The sequence below is a fragment of the Aotus nancymaae genome, unplaced genomic scaffold (genome assembly GCF_030222135.1).
Source record: "Aotus nancymaae isolate 86718 unplaced genomic scaffold, 86718_ANA_hifiasm-v0.15.2.pri h1tg000010l, whole genome shotgun sequence".
NCBI classification, from domain to species: Eukaryota; Metazoa; Chordata; class Mammalia; order Primates; family Aotidae; genus Aotus; species Aotus nancymaae.
In genome coordinates, this window is record NW_026988421.1 from 37918083 (window position 1) to 37942403 (window position 24321).

At 44.4% G+C, this 24321-nt stretch overlaps 1 protein-coding gene across 2 annotated transcripts in view; it reads left to right on the forward strand.

The window, feature by feature from the left end:
• The first annotated feature begins 8415 nt into the window (after positions 1–8415).
• IDE (insulin degrading enzyme) overlaps positions 8416–24321 on the forward strand; it is a 119627-nt gene continuing 103721 nt past the window's right edge. For both annotated transcript variants that reach the window (XM_012454779.3, XM_012454780.3), the window contains exon 1: positions 8416–8587. In XM_012454779.3, coding sequence (XP_012310202.1) covers positions 8490–8587 — 98 coding nt within the window. In that variant the 5' untranslated portion in view covers positions 8416–8489. The remainder of the gene's footprint in view (positions 8588–24321) is intronic.

Genomic DNA, 24321 nt, shown 5'->3' on the forward strand with positions numbered 1-24321 from the left:
CATGCCTGTAACTCCTGCTACTCAGGAGGCTGAGGCAGGAAAATGGTTTGAACCCAGGAGATGGAGGTTGCAGTGAGCTGAGGTCACTCCATTGCACTCCAGCCTGGGCAACAAAAGCAAAACTCCGTTTTAAAAAAATAAAAATAAAAAAGAATACAGTCAGCAAAATTTAGAATGTTTGGAACAGGACAGGACAAATAACTCCTTTGACAAATAAATTGCAAAATAAAAAAGAGGTGGGAGAGGGTGGGCGTGGTGGCTGATACCTGTAATCCTAGCACTTTGGGAGGCCCAGGCGGGCAGATAACCTCTTAGGAGTTCAAGACCAGCCTGGCCAACATGGTAAAACCCCATCTCTACTAAAAAAATACAAAAATTAGCCAGGCATGGTGGCATATGCCTGTAATCCCAGCTACTCAGGAGGCTGAGACAGGAGAATTGCTTGAACCAAGGAGGCGAAGGTTGCAGTAAGCCAAGATCATGCCACTACACTCCAGCCTGGGTGACAGAGACAAGACTCTTGAAAAAAAAAAAAAGTGGAGAGAGAAATCTATGAATTGAAGAAGACTTAAAATTGACAAGCTTTAACAAGCTTTTTTATAAAATTTTATGTGAAATTGAAAAGGGCCAGAAAATCCAAGCCAATTCTTCTTTTTTTTATTTTTTGTTTTTCTTTTTTTTTTTGCCAATTCTTAAAGAAGAATCTGGGCCGGGCTTGGTGGCCCACGCCTGTAATCCAAGCACTTTGGAGGCCAAGGTGGGCAGATCACCTAAGGTTGGCAGCTCAAGACCAGCCTGACCAACATGGTGAAACCCTGTCTTAAAAAGAAAAAAAAAAAAGAAGAAGAAGAAGAATCTGGACCACATATGCTTCCAAATATTAAGAATTATTGGGCCGGGTGTGGTGGCTCACGTCTGTAATCCCAGCACTTTGGGAGGCCAGGGCAGGCAGATTACCTGAGGTCAGGAGTGCTTTCTTTTTTTTTCTTTTTTTGAGATGGAGTCTCGCTCTGTTGCCCGGGCTGGAGTGCAGTGGCATGATCTTGGCTCACTGCAACGTCCACCTCCCAGGTTCAAGCAATTCTCCTGCCTCAGCCTCCCAAGTAGCTGGGATTACAGGTATGCTCCACCACGCCTGGCTAATTTTTGGATTTTTAGTAGAGACGGGGTTTCACCATGTTAGCCAGGCTGGTCTCGAACTCCTGATCGTGTGATCTGCCCTCCTTGGCCTCCCAAAGTGCTGGGATTACAGGCGTGAGCCACTATGCCCAGCCAGAAGTGCTTTTGAGACCAGCCTGGCCAACATGGTGAAACCCTGTCTCTACCAAAAATACAAAAATTAGCCGGGCATGATGGCTCACCCCTGTAATCCCAGCTACTTGGGAGGCTGAGGCAGGAGAATCGCTTGAACTAGGGAGTCAGAGGTGGCAGTGAGCTGAGATCACACCCACTGCACTCCAGTCTGGCGACAGAGAGACTCAGTCTCAAAAAAAGTAATCCCAGCACTTTGGGAGGCTTGAGGTGGGAGGATCATCTGAGGTCAGTAGTCCAAGACCAGCCTGACCAATATTGTGAAACTCCGTCTCTACTGAAAAAAAAAAAAAAATTAGCCAGATGTGGTGGTGGACACCTGTAATTCCAGCTCTTCTGAGAGGCTGAGGCAGGAAAATCACTTGAACCTGGAAGGCAGAGGGTGCAGTGAGCTGAGATCATGCCACTGCATTCCAGCCTGGGCAACAGAGCCAGACTCTGTCTTAAAAAAAAAAAAAAAGAAAAGAAAGAGAGAAAATAAAGAATGTGAACAAACAAAAATCATACTAAAAAAATATGGATAAATCTCTCCAGATAGTAAAAGAAAGCCAGACCCAAAAGAAGATATACTGTATAAGTCCATTTATATTAAATTGTTAACCAGGCAAAACTAATTTAGCGTGTTAGAAGTCAGGTAGCCAGGCGCGGTGGCTCACGCCTGTAATCCTAACACTTTGGGAGGCTGAGGTGGGTGGATCACCTGAGGTCAGGAGTTCAAGACCAGCCTGGCCATCATGGTGAAACCCCATCTTTAAAAAAAATAAAAAAAGAAGTCAGGTTAGTGGTTACCATTGGTGTGACAGTGACTGAAAGAGAGAATAAGGGAGAGCTTCTGGGTGTGTTTACAGGGATGTGTTCAGTTTTTGAAAATTCACTGAGCTGTACAGTTATCACTTGTTTACTTTTCTGTTTGCAGTACTTCAATAAACTCTTCAAAAAAAGATAATCTTCAAAAGATACAAAACAAAATAAACATATTAATCAAATGAAGTGTTTTTTTTCTTGTTTGGATCCTGATTTGAACAAACCTATTGTAAAAAGAAAAATCTGAGGCAATCAGGATAAAGTGGGAATGCTGAGGAAAGTGGGAACACTGACTAGATATTTGATATTAAGTAATTATATTAATATTTTAGGTATGTTTGCACCTGCAGATTTTCTTTAAGTCCTTTGAGATACATACTGAAATATTAAGAGATGAAATATTAATAATATGATGCTCAGTATTTGGTTCAGATTGATTTAGTGGAGGTTGAGGGACTAGGAGGAAAAGATAGAACAATATTGGCCATGAACTGGTGATTACAGAAGCTAAATAATGAATGGATATCTGGAGTATTTATTTACTGACATTGGCTGTAGAATTCTAAAATCGTATTTTTCAAAATGTTTTTAGCCTAAATCACAGAATCTATGTTGACATTGTTGGGCTATAGAATTCTAAAATCATGTTTTGCCTGGAATAGTTGTATTATTTTCCTTGCTTTTGTGTATGTTTAAATTGTTCCATAATACAAAGTTTTTTTTGTTTTTTTTGTTTTTTAATGAGACCAAGTTTTGCTCTTGTCGCCCAGGCTGGAGTGCAATGGTGTGATCTTGGCTCACTGCAACCTCTGCCTCCCAGGTTCAAACAATTCTCCTGCCTCAGCCTCCCAAGTAGCTGGGATTACAGTCACCTGCCACCATGCTCGGCTCATTTTTTGTATTTTTAGTAGAGTCAGGGTTTCACCACATTGGCCAGGCTGGTCTCAAACTCCTGACCTTAGGTGAGCCACCCGCCTCGGCCTCCCAAAGTGCTGGGATTACAGGCATAAGCCACCATGCCCTGCCCAATAAAAAGTTTTCAAATGTGTGTTAGTTTTAAGTACAATACTATGGTAATAAAATACCTAAAAGCAACATGAATTTTTAATAATGTTTTATAGATAAGTGATTTATTAATTATAAATTTGTTTGTTAAGAGTTTTTCTAAATGACTCATCCTTGCTAGTCCTTAAAGGTAAATCTGAGTTACTTTATGTACAGTGCTTGAAATATTAATATAAAATCTACAATTCATATTTTCCACACACAGTTAAAACAACTCTTGATTTCTCCATTCAACAAATATTATGAGCCCAGGGATGCTTTCAGTGTTGAAGATACACCAGTGAAACGAGCAACCAGGTTTCTATTCTTGTGGTATTTACATGTTTTAGAGAGGGAGATAAAACAGTAAATTAGGCCGGGCACGGTGGCTCACGCCTGTAATCCCAGCACTTTGGGAGGCCAAGGCAGGCAGATCATGAGGTCAGGAGTTCGAGACCAGCCTAGCCAAATTGGTGAAACCCCATCTCTCCTAAAAATACAAAAATTAACTGGATGTGGTCGTGGGTACCTGTAATCCCAGCTACTAGGGAGGCTGAAGCAGGAGAATTGCTTGAACCCGGGAGGCGGAGGTTGCAGTGAGCCGAGATTGCGCCACTGCACTCCAGCCTGGGCAACAGTGCGAGACTATGTCTAAAAAAAAAAAAAAAGTAAATTAAGACACATAAAATGGCTGGGTCCGGTGGCTCATGCCTGTAATCCCAGCACTTTGGGAGGCTGAGTCAGGCGAATCACTTGAGGTTGGGAGTTCGAGACCAGCCTGACCAACATGGAGAAACCCTGTCTCTACTAAAAATACAAAATTAGCCGAGAGTGGTGGTGTATGCCTGTAATCCCAGTTATTTGGGGAGGCTGAGGCAGTAGAATCACTTGAACCCAGGAGGCGAGGTTGCAATGAGCTGAGTTGGCACCACTACACTCCAGCCCAGCAACAAGAGCGAAATTCTGTCTCACAAAAAAACAAACAAGACACATAAAATGAAGCCAGGTACGGGGTGGCTCACGCCTGTAATCCTAGCACTTTGGGAGGCTGAGTCAGGCGAATCACTTGAGGTTGGGAGTTCGAGACCAGCCTGACCAACATGGAGAAACCCTGTCTCTACTAAAAATATAAAATTAGCCGAGAGTGGTGGTGTATGCCTGTAATCCCAGTTATTTGGGGAGGCTGAGGCAGTAGAATCACTTGAACCCAGGAGGCGAGGTTGCAGTGAGCTGAGTTGGCACCACTACACTCCAGCCCGGCAACAAGAGCGAAATTCTGTCTCACAAAAAAACAAACAAGACACATAAAATGAAGCCAGGTACGGGGTGGCTCACGCCTGTAATCCCAGCACTTTGGGAGGCCAAGGTGGGCGGATCACCTGAGGTGGGAGTTCAAGACCAGCCTGACTAACATGGAGAAACCCCATCTCTACTAAAAATCAGAAAATTAGCCAGGTCTGGTGGCGAATGCCTGTAATCCCAGCTATTCAGGAACCTGAGGCAGGAGAATTGCTTGAACCCGGGAGGTGAAGGTTGTGCTGAGCTGAGATGGTGCCATTGCGCTCCAGCCTGGGCAACAAGAGTGAAACTGTCTCAAAAACAAAAAAAACAAAACAAATTTAAGTTGTGGCTTGAAAAGTAAGAAGGCGCAGCCTGGCCAGCATGGTGAAACCCTGTCTCTGTTAAAAATACAAAAATTAGCCGGTCACGGTGGTATGTGCCTATAGTCCCAGTTACTCAGGACGCTGAGGCAGGAGAATTGCTTGAACCCGGGAGGTAAAGGTTGTGCTGAGCTGAGATTGTGCCACTGCACTCCAGCCTGGGCAACAGAGTGAGACTCTGTCTCAAAAGTAAGGCAAGGTAAGGTAAAAGGTAAGGTAAGGTAAAAGGTAAGGTAAGATAAAGTAGAAGGAAAGAGAAAGAAAAGCAAAGCAGGAAGGCAGGGCATGGTGGCTCACACCTATAAAAAAGAAAAGAAAAGAAAGGAAAGAAGGAAGAAAGAAAGAAAAGAAAAGAAAGAAAAGAAGGAGCCAAAAATGAGATCAGGTGAGGGAAAAACTCCAGAGAGTGGAAACATCAATCATGAAGGTTTAAGACAAGAGAATCTGACATGTTTCAGGAACTGTCAGAAGGCCAGGGAACTGGAAACTTCTTTCTCTCTCCCAATTGATCTTTGCTACTGAGATTCTACTGCTTGAACGATGAAAGCTGTAACCCAAATCTGGATTTGGGGAAATGCTATATTTAGGCATTTTTGGACTGTTTTTAACAAGTTTATGAACAGTTAATAAATTGTATTTTTTCCTGTTTATAAGCACATGAAGATATACTTACTGTTGTTCTCTTTAGCATTCATACCCACAGACATACACAGTAACAGAATCTAACACTATCCTGGCAACTATGAAAATAGATGGCTAAGGCCAGGTGCAGTGGCTCACACCTGTAATCCCAGTACTTTGGGAGGCCAAGGCAGGGTGATCACAAGGTCAGGAGTTTGAGACCCACCTGGCCAACACAGTGAAACCCCATCTCTACTAAAAATACAAAAATTAGTTAGGTGTGGTGGTGGGTGCCTGTAATCCCAGCTACTCAGGAGGCTGAGGCAGGAGAATCGCTTGAACCCGGGAGTCGCAGGTTGTGGTGAGCCGAGATGGCGCCACTGCACTCCAGCCTGGGTAACAGAGCAAGACTCCACCTCAAAAAAAAAAAAAAAAAAAAAGACTAGTTTTGGCAACATAGTTAGGCCTCAACTCTATAAAAAAAAAATAAAAATAGCTGGGCCCAGTGGCTCACGCCTGTAATCCCAGCACTTTGGGAGGCCGAGGCAGGTGGATTGCCTGAGGTCAGAAGTTTGAGACCAAACTGGCCAACATAGAGAAACCCCATCTCTACTAAAAATAGAAAATTTGCTGGGCACGGTGGTATTTGCCTGTAGTCCAAAAATTAGCTGGGTGTGGTGGTGTGCGCCTCAGCTATCGCAAGGCTGAGGCAGGAGAATTGCTTGAATCCAGGAGGCAGAGGTTGCAGTGAGCCGAGATCAAGCCACTGCACTCCAGCCTGGCAAAAGAGCAAAACTCTGTCTCAAAAAACAAACAAACAAACAAACAAAAAAAACAGTTGTCTAGGTGGTTTACACCTTGTACTTGTTTAAGTGAGAGTGGGAAAGATTACATCCTACACCTTCATATTTCCCACTTTTTCTCATCATTCTGGGCTCTGCGTGAATATCACTTCCTCAGAGAGGCCTTTCCTCACCACCTTTTTCTTCTTCATATCTCATACTCACTTAACTTATTGTCTGTTTTTCCCACAAAGTTAGAAGGTAAGCTCCATCAAGACAAACTTTTGTCTCTTTTATCTGCTGCGGTATCCCCAGCACCTTTATAATACCTGGTATCTATAAGGCATTCAAAAAATATTTGTCAAGTCATAAATGAGATGAGCAAATCACAAGTTTTGGAATCAGACAGTCCTGGGTTCACATTACAACTCCACTCTTTTTGTCCAACTGTTTGCAAGTTACTTAACCTCTCTCTGCCACAGCTTCCTCTTATCTGGTAGGTGGGGAGATAACCATTTCACAGGATGATCATGAAGACTAATGAAGGATTGATGTGTAATGCCAGACAGAGTAGACCCTCAAAATTGTTACGTTTCTTTCCATCCACCTCCTCTTCATTGAGACTATAGTTATGAGACTATATTAATATTATTCTTTCTTATCCAGGACATCCACTCCAACTATCCACTCAACCAAATGTATCATGAAGCTAATGAAGTTTAAACTTCAGGACCGCTCACTTGCACAGGATCCAAACTGAAAGTGGTCGAGGGAAAGCCAGTTGTGATCTGGGAGCACTCTTATGTAAGCATTTTTAATAAACAGCCTAAAGAGATCTCAGAAAAAAAAAGGAGTCATAATCTCCACGTCTCGAGTATTTGTTGTGATTTATGTTCTCTCTATATTAATCTTGTTGTGATTGCTAATTTTGTATTTATAATTTGTACTTTGTCTCAAAGAGGTTCCCCAAATTGTACATGTTTCAAGTCCTCCAAGACTGAATCTACTCTTGGCTTAGCCCATTTTTAGATTCTATTATTGGAGCATAAATGTATTCATAAAGTCTGCATTAACATTCTCAGAGGAGCTGCTTCAAGGTGATTGACTACTCTGCATTGGGACTGGTAACTTAAAGGTTCTTGAAATCATGTACTTGCAAACACCACTAGGAGGCTTGCCATAATTTTTACGTTTTCATCCAAGGTTTGCCTTTAGGTGAAGTTGCATTGTTTAAAAGGTCGTTGGGTACCTCTTTGATAAAGCATCAACTCGATTAAGGAATCCTCCTACTGAATTCCCATTTAAAGCAATACTAGGACTCAGGACACTTTGGCTGCAGTCGTTGGTCTGCCAATCAGAAACCTAAAAGTACTTAAGCTGGGAAGTCACCATCCCTAATCGCACTCTTCCTTAAAGACTCCCTTTAGGTATAATGGAAAGTTAGATCCATAACAACTATTAGGTTGTTCGTGGGTGCAAAGCACCACAAAGTCACTGGGGAGAAAATTCTTTGTTTAAAAAGTAAAGACTGAAGCCGACTGACAGTAGTATTCCTAGTGCAGGGTACTAGTAAGAGTAGTAGTTTCTACTCTGAATTTGAAGCCTTGTTTTGCTGTGGCGCCCGTCCCATCTGCACCTTCTTCTTAAGCGAGGTGCTAGCTTCCCCAAGGATGGAAACGTCCCCCGGGTCCTGGCCTCTCTATCGCAGACTCCTGGGTCTGAATTCCCCCCACGCCGCACTCGAGCCGGACGGGTGCCCTTGCAGTTCATCTGTGCCTTCGCCCTTGACGCCTCCACCGCGCTCTAGAGGGAGCCCGCGGGCCGCGCGGCCGCGGCGACCACGAACCTCATTCCAATACCTGCAGGGTCGGGCAAGCTAGTCAGTGAGGGTGCCGGGAAAACATGGCCCCGTGTACCCTCATCATGAGCGGCCCCTCGCCCCCTCATAGCCAAACACACGTCGCCACCCTCACAGGTGCGACCGGTGGGACCTAGCTGGGACCCACCCCGCCTGGGAAAGCCTGGGTGCTTGGCTCCCAAAGCGCCCCGGCCAGACCCACGTCCCTCCAGCCTGCCAGCTCAGGCCTCGGCCAGCCGTCGCCACCGTCCTCGCCCCATCCGGCTCCAAGCAAAACCCGGAGCGGCTGTCTCTCCGCAGCTCCCGGGAGACGGCGCGGCGCTGCGGACAGAGCATGCGCAGTGCGCAGGGCCGGCTCGCAGCGCAAGCAGGAAGCGTTCGCGGTGATCCCGGCGACTGCGTTGGCTAATGCGGTACCGGCTAGCGTGGCTTCTGCACCCTGCGCTGCCCAGCACTTTCCGCTCGGTCTTCGGCGCCCGCCTGCCGCCCCCGGAGCGCCTCTGTGGGTAAGCGGAACGGAGCGCCCGGGCTCTCGGGCCCCTTGGGTCACGGTGGTTTGGCGCTCGGGTTGCAAAGTGGTGATTCAGCACTTAAAGCCGCCGCCGCCGCCCCTCATGCCGCCCGTCCCGCCGGCCTGGGGCCCGGACTGCAGTGCTGAGGCCGCCCCAGGGCCCGGAAGAGCGGCTCGCCAGGCGGGAGCCAGAGGCCTGGTCCACAGTCGGGGACGTCCCTCGGGCTGGTGAGGCGGCCGGGGCGGTGACCCGGGGCCACGGGGCGTGTGCCATTAGTGCGGGGGGCGCGGGGGCGGACAGAGTCGCCCGGCCTGCTGCCGGGATCCGCGTCGCGTCACTCTCCCGGAGTCCGCCTGTGAGGGGGCCGGGACTTTGAGCCGTGGGGTAAAGGACCCCGGCGACTTCGTGGGGACGGCTTCTCACCTTGCCCTCAGCCCTGCCCTTTCCTCCGGGCACTGGGTTTCCAGGACTGTGTGGAATGCCCGCCCTGGGATCTGTAAAAGTTTGTCTGCCTCCCGCCTTAGTGAGAAGAGACGTGTGGGGTTTCCTATCCGGGGAAATTTAGAAGCCGAAAGATACCTCGGGATGCTCTTCAGCATCTCCCTTGTTTTACATCGGAGACAACCGGGGTTCCGAGAGATGGTTTGATTTCCCTGCAATTGCCGAGACTGTGGCAAAACCAGGACTAGGACACAGGTTTTTTACCATCCGGTGGCGTGCACTCTCCACTTCACCGCTGATCTGCGTACGCTAGGGTTTTCAGGCTTGTAGTGAACGGTGAATACTTTTTACTACGAATGGAAGAGGATAGGCAGTATTATCTTGCTCTCCCTAAAAGCATTATTTGAACTTCTGGTTTTAATCAGTAATAGCCGGTACCTACTAAGTGCGGGGCACTGTGATCGACCATCTGTGTAAAGTGTGTGTCTGTCTTCCGAGGAACTTTGACTTGATTGGAGCGGATTGGGATCCCACGGGAAATGAGATAGCTAAAAAGGCTGTGTTGATGAGGGTCAGAAGATGGGTAGTATGGGTAGTGTGTGGGGGCAGAGATAGAAAAGTGGGGGTAGGCTGGCTTTGGAAGAATGGCAGAAAGGGTGGAGTGTGGGCTGGCGTGGGCGTAATCCAGCCTAGATATGCGAGGAGTTTGTGTTGGGGGAGCAGTGAGCCGATTAGTCTGGTTGAAGCTTTAGAGAATTTCCCTAGGGGAATTATGAGGACACAAGTCCTGTATTATAACAGTAGGATAATGTTGGCCTGGGCCTTGAATTTTAATTGGGATTTTCCCAGTGCGTAGTAGGTAGGGACCCATTAAGTTTTTGAGCTGGGAAGTTATCTGATGGAGCTGGGAGTTTAGAAAAGCAGTTTGGTGGCTGTGTGCAAGATGTCAGAGAGTGGAGAGTCCTGAGGCAGAGAAACCTGTTGGGACTTAGTCTTTACTGCCTGTATTAGAATGGTGGCAGTGGGGCACTAAGAAAAGCTAACACAAATGAAGATTCTATGGATCTTGTTCTCCTCTGTTTTCCACTACATCACAAAATCTCCTACAATGTGCAAAAAGACCCCTGAGCTGAGAAAATCAGGTGGTAAGCACAGGCAGGGTGCCTCCTTTTGTTCTCTTTTGGGTCAGTCTGCTTTTGTTCTGAATTCATTACTGATAGGCTAGGCTTAGCTTCATATTGTCTCCAGCATATAGAATTTGTGATTTTTAAAGAAAGCATCCATTTTAAGTTTTACATAACTAAGTGGTTTGTATGTTCTAGTTAAAATTGTATTTTCTCTGTAGTTATTAAGTCCAGTCGACCAACCAGAGTTTCAAGATACGTTTTTCTCAAAGATGGAAATCTGAGAGATTTAAAGCATAATGAATGAGATGAGCCAGCTAGAAAGCTCTACCCTAAAATGAGTGAGTGTGGCTTTTATGGAAAATACAGGTCCAACCAAAGGGATCAGGGCATAGTTTTAGGAAGGAAAGCACACTAACATCTGAAGCTACCACATATTCACATCTTAAGGAATGCAATCAGCCCTACTGTACATAGTAGGAAGATTTTTTTTTTTTTTTTTTTTTTTTTGAGACGGAGTCTCACTCTGTCACCCAGGCTGGAGTGCTATGGTGAGATCTCAGCTCACTGCAACCTCTGCCTCCTGGGTTCAAACGATTCTCCTGCCTCAGCCTCCTGAGTAGCTAGGATTACAGGTGTGCGCCACCACATCCTGCTAATTTTTAAAGTATTTTTAGTAGAGACGGGGGTTTCCCCATATTGGCCAGGCTGGTCTCGAACTCCCGACATCGTGATTCTGCTGCCTCGGCCTCCCAAAGCGCTGGGATTAGAGGCGGGAGCCACTGCAACCGGCCTTGGAAGAATGTCTTAACAGAGATAGCCACACAGCCATTTGCTAGAAGAGCTAGATTTAACCCATGTCTATCTGGCATTGGAGCCTGAGCTCTTAACTATTATACTGCATCGTCTGGTATTTGGGCTTTCATTTTCTGGTCTAACCTCTTGAGACAGAGATGGTCTTAAAGCATTTATATAAGATCGACCCATTTACCAAGTAACCTCATTGTTCTGTGTTCAGCCATATTTTATAAGTTGGGACTGTGTGGAATTATCTGAATTATTGGGGCACCTGAAGAAGGTAATAGCCCATTATTCCCTGGCAACAACTTGAGCCACCTGGGCATCAGTCATCTCACTTTGCAGGCAGCCCTACTTTGCCTTTCCTTGTTCCATAGGTTTAGGAAACAGTGGTATGCCAATTGGCACTATTAACATTCAAGCTTTTAAACTACTTTTAACCAGAAAAATGCCTTTTAGTAGTGTAAAAGGACAGGGTACCCCTGAGTTTCTTTAATTAATCTAATCCACACATTCTGCCTGTCTTGAAAGTTAGGGTTAGGGTGAGGTGCAGTGTCTCACGCCTGTAATCCCAGCACTTTGGGATTACAAAGGTGAGTGAATCATTTGAGGTCAGGAGTTAGAGACCAGCCTGGGCAACATGGTGAAACCCCATCTACTAAAAATACAAAAAAAAATTAGCTAGGTGTGGTGGTGGGCGCCTGTAATCCCAGGTACCGGGAGGCTGAAGCAAGAGAATCATTTGAACCCAGGAGGCTAAGGCAGGAGAATCGCTTGAACCTGGGAGGCAGAGGTTGCAGTGAGCTAGATCATGCCACTGCACTCCAGCCTGGGCAACAGAGCAAGACTCTGTCTCAAAAAAAAAAAAAAAGAGTTAGGATTGGGGACAGTTCCCTTGGGGTAGGGGAGGAAGAGTTCAGTATGTTTTCTTTTTTTAAAAATTTGAGACAGTTTCACTCTCGCCCAGGTTGGAGTGCAGCGGTGTGATTTCAGCTCACAGCAGCCTTCACTCTTGAGCTCAAGTGATCCTCCCACCTCAGCTAGCTGGGACTGCAGGCTCACGCCACCACGCCCAGCTAATTTTTGTATTTTTGGTAGAGACAGGGATTCGCCATGTTGCCCAGGCTGATCTCAGTCTCCTGGACTGAAGCAATCTGCCTGCCTTCCAAAGTGCTGGGGTTACAGGTGTGAGCCACTGTGCCAGGCCCAGTATATGTTTTCATAAACATTGGTTTCCTTTTTGTTTTTCTGTTGCTATTTTATATTTCCTGAACATGGAAGGAAAGGAAGCACTTTCCTTCCATAGGGGTAGATCCTCTAGATATATTAGATTGTGGAGCCTTCTCAGTTGGCTTGTCTTCAGTCTGCCCTCATTGTTCTCTGTTAGTTTAGACATTATTTGAATGTTTACTCTATAGTGATCACCAGACTGTGTCCAGTACTATGTAAATGCAAAGATAGCCATAAATCCTGTCCTCGAGGAGCTTTCAGTAATAAGCAGTAAACTGCTTTACCTCTGACCTTTTACTAGACACCTCCACTTTTTTTTTTTTTTTTGAGACGGAGTTTCGCTCTTGTTACCCAGGCTGGAGTGCAATGGCGTGATCTCTGCTCACCGCAACCTCCGCCTCCTGGGTTCAGGCAATTCTCCTGCCTCAGCCTCCTGAGTAGCCGGGATTACAGGCACGTACCACCATGCCCAGCTAATTTTTTGTATTTTTAGTAGAGACGGGGTTTCATCGTGTTGACCAGGATGGTCTCGATCTCTTGACCTCGTGATCCACCCGCCTTGGCCTCCCAAAGTGCTGGGATTACAGGCGTGAGCCACCGCGCCCGGCCGACACCTCCACTTTTATGTTTTGTTGCTTCTTTCAATTAATTTTGAAAACCAACTTAGTCTTTTTTATCACCATACAGATTACTTTTTTAAAAAGTGGGACTCACAAAATTATTTTATTCTTCTCAAATAACTGTTTTGTTTTTGTCTATTAAAAGTGTAACCGGGCTCAGTGGCTAACACTTATAATCCCAGCACTTTGGGAGGCCAAGGTGGGCAGATCACAAGGTCAGGAGATCAAAACCATCCTGGTCAAATGATGAAACCCTGTCTCTACTAACAATACAAAAATTAGCTGGACATGGTGACGCATGCCTGTAATCCCAGCTACTCTTTTAAAAAAAAAAAACAAACAAAACTTTTTTTTAAAGTTAGACTCACAAGCTGCTTTTTTTTTTTTTCCTGAGACAGTCTCACTCTGTCGCCAGGCTGGAATGCAGTGGTGCGATCTCGGCTCACTGCAACCTCTGCCTTCTGGGTTCAAGCAATTCTGCCTCAGCCTCCCAAGTAGCTGGGACTACAGGTCTGTGCCACCATGCCCAGCTAACTTTTGTATTTTTGGTAGAGATGGGGTTCACCAGGTTGGCCAGGATGGTCTTGATCTCTTCTTAGCCTCTGAAAGTGCTGAGATTACAGGCGTGAGCCACTGCATGTGGCCACAGGCTACTTTCCGTAGGGAAGGTATCACACTCTGCCTGACACATAGTAGGTACTCAGTACATATTGATTGCATAAGTTAATTAATTAATGGTCTTTCTTAAAGCCATTTTTCTCTGCAGAGTCCCTAGTTTTGCTATGTTGGTATTATCATTTTTTGTTTAGCTTGAAAATTAGAGTAATCTTTGAATCTTTTCCCCTCATTACCTATTCCCAAGACCCAATCCTCCTGAGTCTTTCATCCTAAAGACTCTGACTAAAGTTTCTTTCTTTCTTTTTTTAACCACCTATTCATGAGGATTTAGAGTAGGGACTAAAGTTTCTTGGAGTGATCTTGACCCTCATCACCATCCTAGTTCAGGCCATGATTATCTTCAGTAGCATCTTACATCAGTGAGATTATCTCACCTGAACAGATTTCAGAACTGACTTTTCCAGCCTTCTGTCTCCCTACTAGTTGATTCTTATCATCACTGTCAGAGTAATAAACCACTTTTCCCAAGCTGTTGTCTTGCCTAAATATCACCAGTGGTTCTGCGCTATTTCAAGATCAAGTTCAAACTTCTTGACCTAGCATGTAAGCATTCTGTTGGCTGGCCCTAGCCCAACTTTTCAGCCTAACTCTTCCCCAGTCAGACTTAAATCAGTTTGCTGTCTCCTTTCACGTGACCTATTCATTCCCAATTCCGAGATGTCCTTTCACTCTTTTCTTTGTATGACTAAATCACTTCTTCTTTTTAGGCCTTATTATACAGGTCACACAATTACTGTTCCTTTTTCTGAACTGAATAATTTTTAAAAACATTCTGAAACATCTATTTGATTTGATGTTTGATTAGATATTGCCTTTTTTTTTTTGAGACGGAGTTTCGCTCTTGTTACCCAGGCTGGAGGGCAATGGCACGATCTCGGCTCACTGCAACCTCCGCCTCCTGGGTTCAAGCAGTTCTCCTGCCTCAGCCTCCTGAGTAGCTGGGACTACAGGGGCGCACCACCATGCCCAGCTAATTTTTGTGTTTTTAGTAGAGACGGAGTTTCACCATGTTGACCAGGATGGTCTCGATCTCTTGACCTCTTGATCCACCCGCCTCGGCCTCCCAAAGTGCTGGGATTACAGGCGTGAGCCACCACGCCTGGCCGGCCTTTTATTTTCTTACTCTCTTATTTAATCTTGTACATGTCAGAGTATATAGGACAAAGAAAAACAAAATGAACACCTGTGTACTATCTACTTTAGGAAATAGAACATTTCCAGCAACTTCGAACCCGTCTGTGGTCACCTGCCCAATTGTAACTCTATTCCTCCCCTGTGGAGGTATTATTATTATTTTTTGAGATGGAGTCTGGCTCTATTGCCTAGGCTGGAGTGCAGTGCCACAATCTCACCTCCCTGCAACCTCTGCCTCCCAGGTTCAAGCGATTCTCCTGCTGCAGCCTCCCGAGTAGCTGGGACTACAGGCATGCGCCACCATACCTGGGTAATTTTTGTATTTTTAGTAGAGATGGGGTTTCACCATGTTGCCCAGGCTGGTCTCAAACCCCTGACCTCAGGTGATCACCCACCTCAGCCTCCCAAAGTGCTGGAATTACAGGCATGGGCCACTGCTCCTCGCTGTATTATTCTGTATTTAGACAACAATTTCCTTAGTTTCCTTTTTTTCTTTTAAAAAGAATTATCTCCTTCTTGAATTAATTTCCTTAGTTTTCTTTATAGCTTTATCACATTTGAATACATTCTTAAGCAGTATATTGTTTAGTTTTATTGTTTATTGTTTATTTATTTTATTTATTTTTGAGACAGAGTCTTGCTCTGTCACCAGGTTGGAGTGCAGCGGCGTGATCTTGGCTCACTGCAACCTCCACCTCCCAAGTTCAAGCAATTCTCTTGACTCAGCCTTCTGAGTAGCTGGGACTACAGGTGTGCGCCACCACGCCCAGCTAATTTTTGTATTTTTAGTAGAGATCGTGGTTTCACTTTATTTTCCAGGATGGTCTCTATCTCTTGACCTCCTGATCTGCCTGCCTCAGCCTCCCAAAGTGCTGAGTTTACAGGCGTGGGCCACCATGCCTTCACTATTGTTTATTTTAGTTTTATAGCTTTTGACCTTTATTATAAACTTTTCTTCTCTGAGTTCCTTTTTTTCATTTAACATTCACTTAGCATCATTCATAAAGATATAGGAGTTCACTGCTGAATGGCAGTCATATGCAGATATGCCCCTGGTATCATATTAATCATTGCAAAAATTCTTTAAGATAGGCCTGATCTATATTCTGACAACTCCTAAATGTATTTCTCTAGCCAGAACCTCTCCCTCAAATTTCAGGTTTAAGTAATAAACTTCCTACTCAACAATATGAGTCACACTGGTCTCCTTGCTTGACTTGCTCTTACCTCAGATCATTTGCACTGTTTTCTGTCTGCTGAGAACACTCTGCTACCAGTAAGATCGGGGAGAGCTTTGCAGAGAACATAGGATTTGAGCAAGTGTTTTTTTTTTTTTTTTGAGACGGAGTTTCACTCTTGTTACCCGGACTGGAGTACAATGGCGCAATCTCGGCTCACCGCAACCTCCGTCTCCTGGGTTCAAGCAATTCTCCTGCCTCAGCCTCCCGAGTAGCTGGGACTACAGGCGTGCGCCACCATGCCCAGCTAATTTTTTGTATTTTTAGTAGAGACGGGGTTTCACCATGTTGACCAGGATGGTCTCGATCTCTTGACCTCATGATCCACCTGTCCTGGCCTCCCAAAGTGCTGGGATTATAGGCATGAGCCACCGCGCCCGGCCCTGAGCAAGTGTTTTTGAAGGAAATACTGAATTTGGATGAACAAAGAAGGAAAGTTGAGAAAATATTTTATTCATTGGAGACAGGATCTCACTCTGTCACCCAGGTTGGAGTGCAGTTGCACGATTATAGCTCACTGCAGCCTTGAACTCCTGGGCTCAAGTGATCCTCTCACCTCAGCCTTCTGAGTAGCTAGGACTATAGACTTGTGCCACCATGCCTGGCTAATTTTTTAAATTTTTGTAGCTGGGCTCCGTGGCTCATGCCTATAATCCCAGCACTTTGGGAGGCTGAGGTAGGCAGATCATCTGAGGTCAAGAGTTTGAGACCAGCCTGGCCAACGTGTTGAAACCCCGTCTCTACTAAAAAAAAAATTAAAAATTATCTGGGCATAGTGGTGCACGCCTGTAATCCCAGCTACTCAGGAGGCTGAGATAGGAGAATCGCTTGAACCTAGGAGGCAGAGGATACAGTGAGTTAAGATCGTGCCATCCAGCCTGGGCAACAAGTATGAAACTCCATCTCAAAAAAAAATTTTTTTTTTTTGTAGAGGCAGGATCTTGCTATGTTGTTCATATTGGTCTCTAACTCCTGGCTTCAAGCAGTCCTCCTGCCTCTGCCTCCCAAAGTGCTGTGATTATAGGCATAAGCTACCACAACCAGAAGAGAAAATATTTTAGATAGAAGGAATGGTATTAGCAAAGGTTCAGAAGTAGCGAAATTTACAATATAAGCAAAGGAAAGTGACATTTTTGTCTTACTGGATGTAGAGAACCTCAGATACTTTTTGAGCAATAGAGTGACATATGAAAGCTGTGTTTTGGATAATTAATCTGACTGTTTTTTGTAAGCACAGTTTGAAATGCAGGCAGAGACTGATGAGGGATAAAGAAGGTAGTACAAATGACAAGGAAAGAAGAGTGTCTGCAGAAGACATGTTTACAAGAAGGATTCAGCAGGGTTGGCCAGGCGCAGTGGCTCACGCCTGTAAACCCAGCACTTTGGGAGGATGAGGCAGGCGGATCATGAGGTCAGGGGATCGAGACCATCTGGCTAACACGGTGAAACCCCTTCTCTACTAAAAATACAAAAAATTAGCTGGGCATGGTGGCTTCTGCCTGTAGTCACAGCTACTCAGAAGGCTGAGGCAGGAGAATTGCTTGAACCCTGGAGGCAGAGGTTGCAGTAAGCCAAGATCGTGCCACTGCAGTCCAGCCTGGGTGACAGAGTGAGACTCCAACTCAAGAAAAAAAAAGGATTCAGCAGGGTTTAGTTATTGATTGAATATAGGGATGATGGGGGAGTCAGAGAAGCCTGAGTGACTTTAAGTCTAGAATAGGAGGAGCCACCAGGGTAGGGAAAACTCTTGGAGAGATCCACCTCTGGGAAGAAGTTCAGCTAGATGAGATATTTGTCCTGCCTGGCAGGTGGCAGGTTTTCCAAAGGCATGCTAAGAGAACAAGTTGGTTGAGTATAGCAGTGGGGCACATTCTAGTAGGCATGTTTGGACTGGCTGTTACCCTCAGGTCCCGTAGGGTAGTGGACAGGACTGAGCAGTCCTTAAATAGCCAGAAAGGGAATGAAAATGTCTAGTTTGTAGATTGGTAGCTCTGGGGAAGAGTTCAGTTAAAAGATCAGAACCACATTGATGAGTACTGAGCTACTACTAGGGTTTCTTATTTTTCTGCTTAAGGATAGGAAGTGGATCCAGAACCTAGAACAAGTCTGACCTGTGCTGGGGTCTGAGTGGATTCAGCTGTAATGCTTTTGCTGCTGCTGATAATGTTAGCCATAAAAGGTTTAGAGCTAATATTTATTGAATGCCTATTATATGTCATGCTTTTTCAAGTGGGGGATAGCCATCCCCCTCAGGCATTTATTCTTTAGTTATTTTTAAATGCGCAATTAAATTATTATTGAGTGTAGTCACCCTGTTGTGCTATCAAATACTAGGTCTTTTTTTTTTTTTGGTACCCATTAACCATCCCCACCTGCCCTCAACCCTCCACTACCTTTCCCAGTCTCTGGTAACCATCCTTCTACTCTCTATCTCCATGAGTTAAATTGTTTTGATTTTTAGATCCTACAAATAAGTAAGAACATGTGATGTCTGTCTTTGTGTGCCTGGCTTATTTCGCTTAGCATAATAACCCGAAGTTTATGCATTTTATTAAGAGCTTTGCATATATTGTTTGTGTGTGTGTGTGTGAAAGAGAGAGAGAGAGACAGGGTTTCTCTCTGTCGCCCCAGGTGGAGTGCTCACGGCAGCCTCGATCTCTCTGAGCTCAGGTGATTCTCCTGTTACCTCAGCACTCCCCTGTTCCCTAGTAGCTGGGGCTAGTAGCTGGGACTCAGCACACTCCACCATACCCGGCTAATTTTTTTTTTTGTAGAGACAGGGTTTCATCAGACTGGTCTCAAAATCCTCTGTTCAAGTAAACCACCCACCTCAGCCTCCCAAAGTACTGGGATTACAGGCGTGAACCACTGCACCTGGCTATGTATGTTGTCTTGTTTAATGGCCCACAATAATTCTGTGGGAGAGTGGTGATGGTGGTGGTCTTTTTTTTTTCCTTTTGGATAAGGAGATTGAAGCTCAAAGAGGTTAACTTGCTCAGTGATACACAATAAGTGGCTTAGCGAGATGTGAATTCAGCTGGGCTCACTCAAGAACCTCAGGGGTGGCCGGGCGTGGTGGCTCATGCCTGTAATCCAAGCACTTTGGAGGCCAAGGCGGGTGGATCACCTGAGGTCGGGAGTTCAAGACCAGACTGACCAACACAGTGAAACCCCATCTTTAAAAAATAAATAAATAAATAAATAATGAACCTCAGGGGTTGGCCATGATGTTATCTTCTTCTTAGAGGTAGCATGGCATCTTTAGTAGACATGGGAAGTTAAAACAGATATTTGGAAAGAATATACATGGTAGTTGATGATACTGAGTCTGAAGTTATTATTGGATAATAATAATAGTAATATTATTGGATAAGAATATTATAATTAATAATTATTCTAATTATAATTAATAATAATAATTATTATTATTATTATAGCCAAGGGGAGATCTGCAGGAAGCATTTGAAATATGACTGGAACTTGGTAAGAAGGCCTGAGCTGATTTCCTAAATCTGAGCATAGAGTTGAAGATGCGGACATGGATGAATATAGGAAAAATAATCTATGTTTAGATGCAGTGGGGAAGGGGGTAGCTTTGACAATGCTCACATTTAGGGATAAGTAGGAAACATAGTTAGAGAGGTTGAGTATTAGAGAGGTCGAAGATGGTATTGGAAGTGGAATAGTCAGAAGTGTCTAGCCAAAGAGATTTGGGGGAGAATAGTCTCGAGAAGAGAACAAGTGCCATTTCATTGGAAATCTGCAAATAAAAAGAAGCCAAATTTCTTGGGGTCCTATAGAGTGATTTTGAAAAAAAAATGAGGTATTGAATTGGGAAAAATAAGATGATAACTGGGGAAGAGTAGACTTGAGAAAAAGCATGGGGAAAATAGGGACTGTGGTATGGGTGGCTGAAGGTAAGAAGCTAGTGGAAGAGAACAAGGCCTAAGAGATGGCCCCAAAAAAGAGAGAGGAGAGAGTGGATATGAAGTGTATTAATCTGTTTTGCCTTGCAATAAAGGAATACCTGAGGTTGGGAATTTATAAAGAAAAGAGGATTATTTGACGTATGGCTCTGCAGGCTGTATAAGAAGCATGGCATCAGCATCTGCTTCTGGTGAGGCCTCAGGAAGGTTTTGCACATGGCTGAAGGTGAAGGGGAGCCAGTGTGTCACATGGCAAGAGAGGGAGCAAGAGAGGTGCCAGGCTGTCTCAAACAGCCAACTCTTTTGTGAATGAGAACTGACTCATTACTGCCAGAATAGCACCAAGCCTTTCAAGAGAGTCCACTCCCATGACCAAAACACCTTCCACTAGGTCCACTTGAGGATCACATTTCAACATGAGATTTGGAGGGAGCAAACATCCAAACTATATTATGTGGGTACAAGTGAAGAGGCTAGCATTGGAAAAATGAAGATTTGCTCAAGATAAGTCTTGATTGAGAAAGAATAATAGCTTCTAAGGAATTAGAAAAGATAAGTGACCCTACTTTGGGCTTCTGTTTCCTCATTTGAAGGAAGAAGGGACCTTTCTGTTTCCTTTCTTTTTTTTTTTCTGTTTCCCCCCTTTTTTTTTTTTTTTAGACAGAGTTTCGCTCTTGTTGCCCAGGCTGGAGTGCAATGGCGCGATCTTGGCTCACCGCAACCTCTGCCTCCCCGGTTCAAGCAATTCTCCTGCCTCAGCCTCCCCAGTAGCTAGGACTACAGGTGCGTCCCACCACGCCCAGCTAATTTTTTTGTATTTTTAGTAGAGACAGGGTTTCACTATGTTGACCAGGATGGTCTCGATCTCTTGACCTCATGATCTGCCGGTCTTGGCTTCCCAAAGTGCTGAGTTTACAGGTGTGAGCCATTGTACTCAGTCCCAGATCTTTCTGTTTCTAAGTTCTGCCATCTTCCTGTATGCTCTTACGCCAGCAGCAGCTATTACACATACTGGATTTTTAGGAATGCTACCTACCAGGGTCCAATAAAAAGTATGGGGTCTCAAGTCAGTTAACATGATGACCCTTTGCCCAACTTTACAGGCTACTTTATCTTAGGACATAATGGAGTTATATTTGGACCAGGAACTCTGAAGGAACAAGAGTCTACTATAATGGTATCTCTGGCCCCTTGCACAGAGCTTGGCACATAGTAGGGGTTCATTAAGTGTTTGTTGGATGAATTTGTATAAAGATATGGGCTCGTGGAAGTTAGGAGCTGTAGTCATTAACATGAGTCAGTTTTTGATCACAATTTGCCATTTCCATACTCTTAGTCAGTGTAGCCAGTAACTAGTATTTGGTTATTTATTTTTATGAAGAAGTTAGAAGTTGGGATGTATCTTGAAGGTTTCTTGCAGTTCTGAATTGCTCATGGAAATTAAGTTGGTTTGAAAATGGACAGGACATAAGAGAGGACAATGTGGTAGATAAGACCTTTGTATACAAAGGCTTAATTCCAACTGGATTCTAGTCGTGGTTTTGCTATTGGCTGGCTGTATGGTTGTCGCTGCTGGACCAGATCATCTTTTTTTTTGAGATGGAATTTCACTCTGTCACCCAGGCTGTAGTACAGTGACGCCATCTTGGCTCACTGCAACCTCCACCTCCTGGGTTCAAATGATTCTCCTGTCTCAGACTCCTGAGGAACTGGGACTACAGGCGTGTCCCACCATGCCCTGCTAATTTTTGTATTTTTAGTAGAGAATGGGTTTTACCATATTGTCCAAGCTGGTCTTAAACTCCTGACCTCATGTGATCCATCTACCTTGGCTTCCCAAAGTGCTGGGATTAACAGGCATGAGCCACTGTACCCAGCCGTGAATTTTTTTGGTAGTAGTAATTATATAAATGTTTTATGGATTAAAGGGATGTATAATTAATAATACTCCTTTGATATCTCATCTGATACATAGTAATGTATATAATCAGTTTGTACTCTTAACAGTTTTTAGTTTCAAAATAGCTCTAGTGTCCTTTGTAGTATAGTAGCAAAGTCTCAGTAAAAGTGTTGACTGTTAGTTTATTAGATTAATTTATAAGGAAGTTAATATACTTCTTAAGGAACCTTTTGTCAAAAAAATGCATGTTTTTGCAGTAGTCACTGGATAAAAAATACCCAGTGATGCAATGACTAGCATAGTTGGCCCTGCAATTCATCAGTTATTTTTTTCCTTCTACCCATAAATGAAAATGGCTTGTGGGGCAGATCTGATACATAATTTACTTCTGAAGGAATGAGAATCTGAATTCAGGGCTTGCACTGGTGATTTTTTAAAGAAAACCTGACGTATCACATATACACAGTATACATAGTAGAGATGGGGTTTCACCACGTTTCGTTTTGTTTTTTTCTGAGACAGAGTTTCACTCTAGTTGCCCAGGCTGGAGTGCAATGGCATAGTCTTGGCTCACTGCAGCCTCTACCTCCCAGGTTCAGGCGATTCTCCTGTCTCAGCCTCCCAAGTAGTTGGGATTATAGGCGCCTGCCACCATGCCCGGCTGATTTTTGTACTTGTAGTAGGGACATGGTTTCACCATGGTGGCCAGGCTGTTCTCGAACTCCTGACCTCAGTAGCCAGGATTACAGGTGAAAGCCATCACACCCAAATATTTACATATTTCTGATTCTTCCCACTTGATCCCATGGTCCTATGGACATTTAGTACAGTTTCAGTTTCTTTCTTTCTCTCTTTTTTTTTTTTTTTTGAGATAGAGTCTTGCTCTATTGTACAGGCTGGAATGCAGTGGCACAGTCTCCGCTTACTGTAATCCATCTCCCATGTTCAAGCGATTTTCCTGCCTTAGCCTCCTGAGTAGCTGGGACTACTGATGTGTGCCACCATGCCCACTGATTTTTGTATTTTTTTAGTAGAGAGATGGGGTTTCTTCATGTTGGCCAGGCCGGTCTTGAACTCCTGACCTCAAGTTATCTGCCTGCCTCTGCTCCTAAAGTGCTGGGAATTCCAGGCATGAGTTACGGCACCCAACCTAGTACAGTTTCTTACATTATCAAATTTATTAGATCATCTACTGGTTCCATATTTTCTCCTTGGAGTCTATCCTTCATTTTCCTTCTTGACGTAGTTTGGACTAGTTTTCTCCAGGCTTGCTGAAGAATGATTGCCTGGACTTTCCCTTTGCTTCTCTCCTGTAATGGATACGTTTCCTGGTTCTCAAATTTTTTTCTTTCTTGGCTTGCTCCTTCATTCAGAGTAGTTATATATTGGAATAAGTTTACATGTAAAGACTATATGGGAGATAACTTTTTGCAGATCTTCTGATGATTTCCTAAACAGAAAAGTATGTATCTGGGTTCTAGTGTGAATAACTCTACACCTTTGTAGAATAAGACTACAAAAGTGAGACAGATGACCTGAATGGCTTCCATTCCTTCTGTCTAGCTCTAGAATTCTAGGGTTGTAAGGACTTGAGAGTTAAGTTATTTTACAGATTATCTAACATATGGTTAAAGCAGCAGATTTTCAAGGATATCCTTTGCAGGACTTTGACAAAAAAGACATACGGCTTCTTTTTTTACCCTCCTTTTAAAATTGAACCTTGTTTTTAATTGAACTTAAAGATTGCTATTTTTTTGAGATGGATTCTCGCTCAGCTGCACAGGCTGGAGTGCAGTGGTGGAATCTCGGCTCCCTGCAACCTCGGCCCCCTGGGTTCAAGCGATTCTCCCGCCTCAGCCTCCTGAGTAGCTGGAACTACAGGCATGCACCACCATGCTCAGCTAATTTTTGTATTTTTAGTAGAGATGGGGTTTCACCACGTTTCATTTTGTTTTTTTCTGAGACAGAGTTTCACTCTTGTTGCCCAGGCTGGAGTGCAATGGTATGGTCTTGGCTCACTGCAGCCTCTACCTTCCAGGTTCAAGTGATTCTCCTGTCTCAGCCTCCCAAGTAGTTGGGATTATAGGCACCTGCCACCACGCCTGGCTGATTTTTGTACTTTTAGTAGAGACATGGTTTCACCATGGTGGCCAGGCTGTTCTCGAACTCCTGACCTCAGTTGATCCATCCAGCTTGGTCTCGAAAAGTGCTGGGATTACAGGGGTGAGCCACCGTGGCTGGCCAGGATTTTACCATGTTGACCAGGCTAGTCTTGAACTCCTAACTTCAAGTGATCCACCTGCCTTGGTCTCCCAAAGTGCTGTGATAACAGATGTGAGCCACTGTGCCCAGCCAGCTTTTCTTTTTATGGAGGAAGTATGTTTGAAATTTTGCTTTTCAAACAAGAAATAATGAAAACAGTCACCCTATTTTCTTTCTTTGTTTTTCTTTCTTGAGTTGGTCCGAGTTTCTCCCTTCCCATCATTGGGCTGCTCTGTGGTTTCTGTGTTCTCTGCTGATGGCCAATATAGGCTAGGAGTGTTGGATAACATTCAGTCAAGGGTAAAATATTCTTGAGCTCAGCGTCTGTTCCAGGAAGATATCAGTTAAGATTGACACATGGGCCTGGCTAGGTGGCT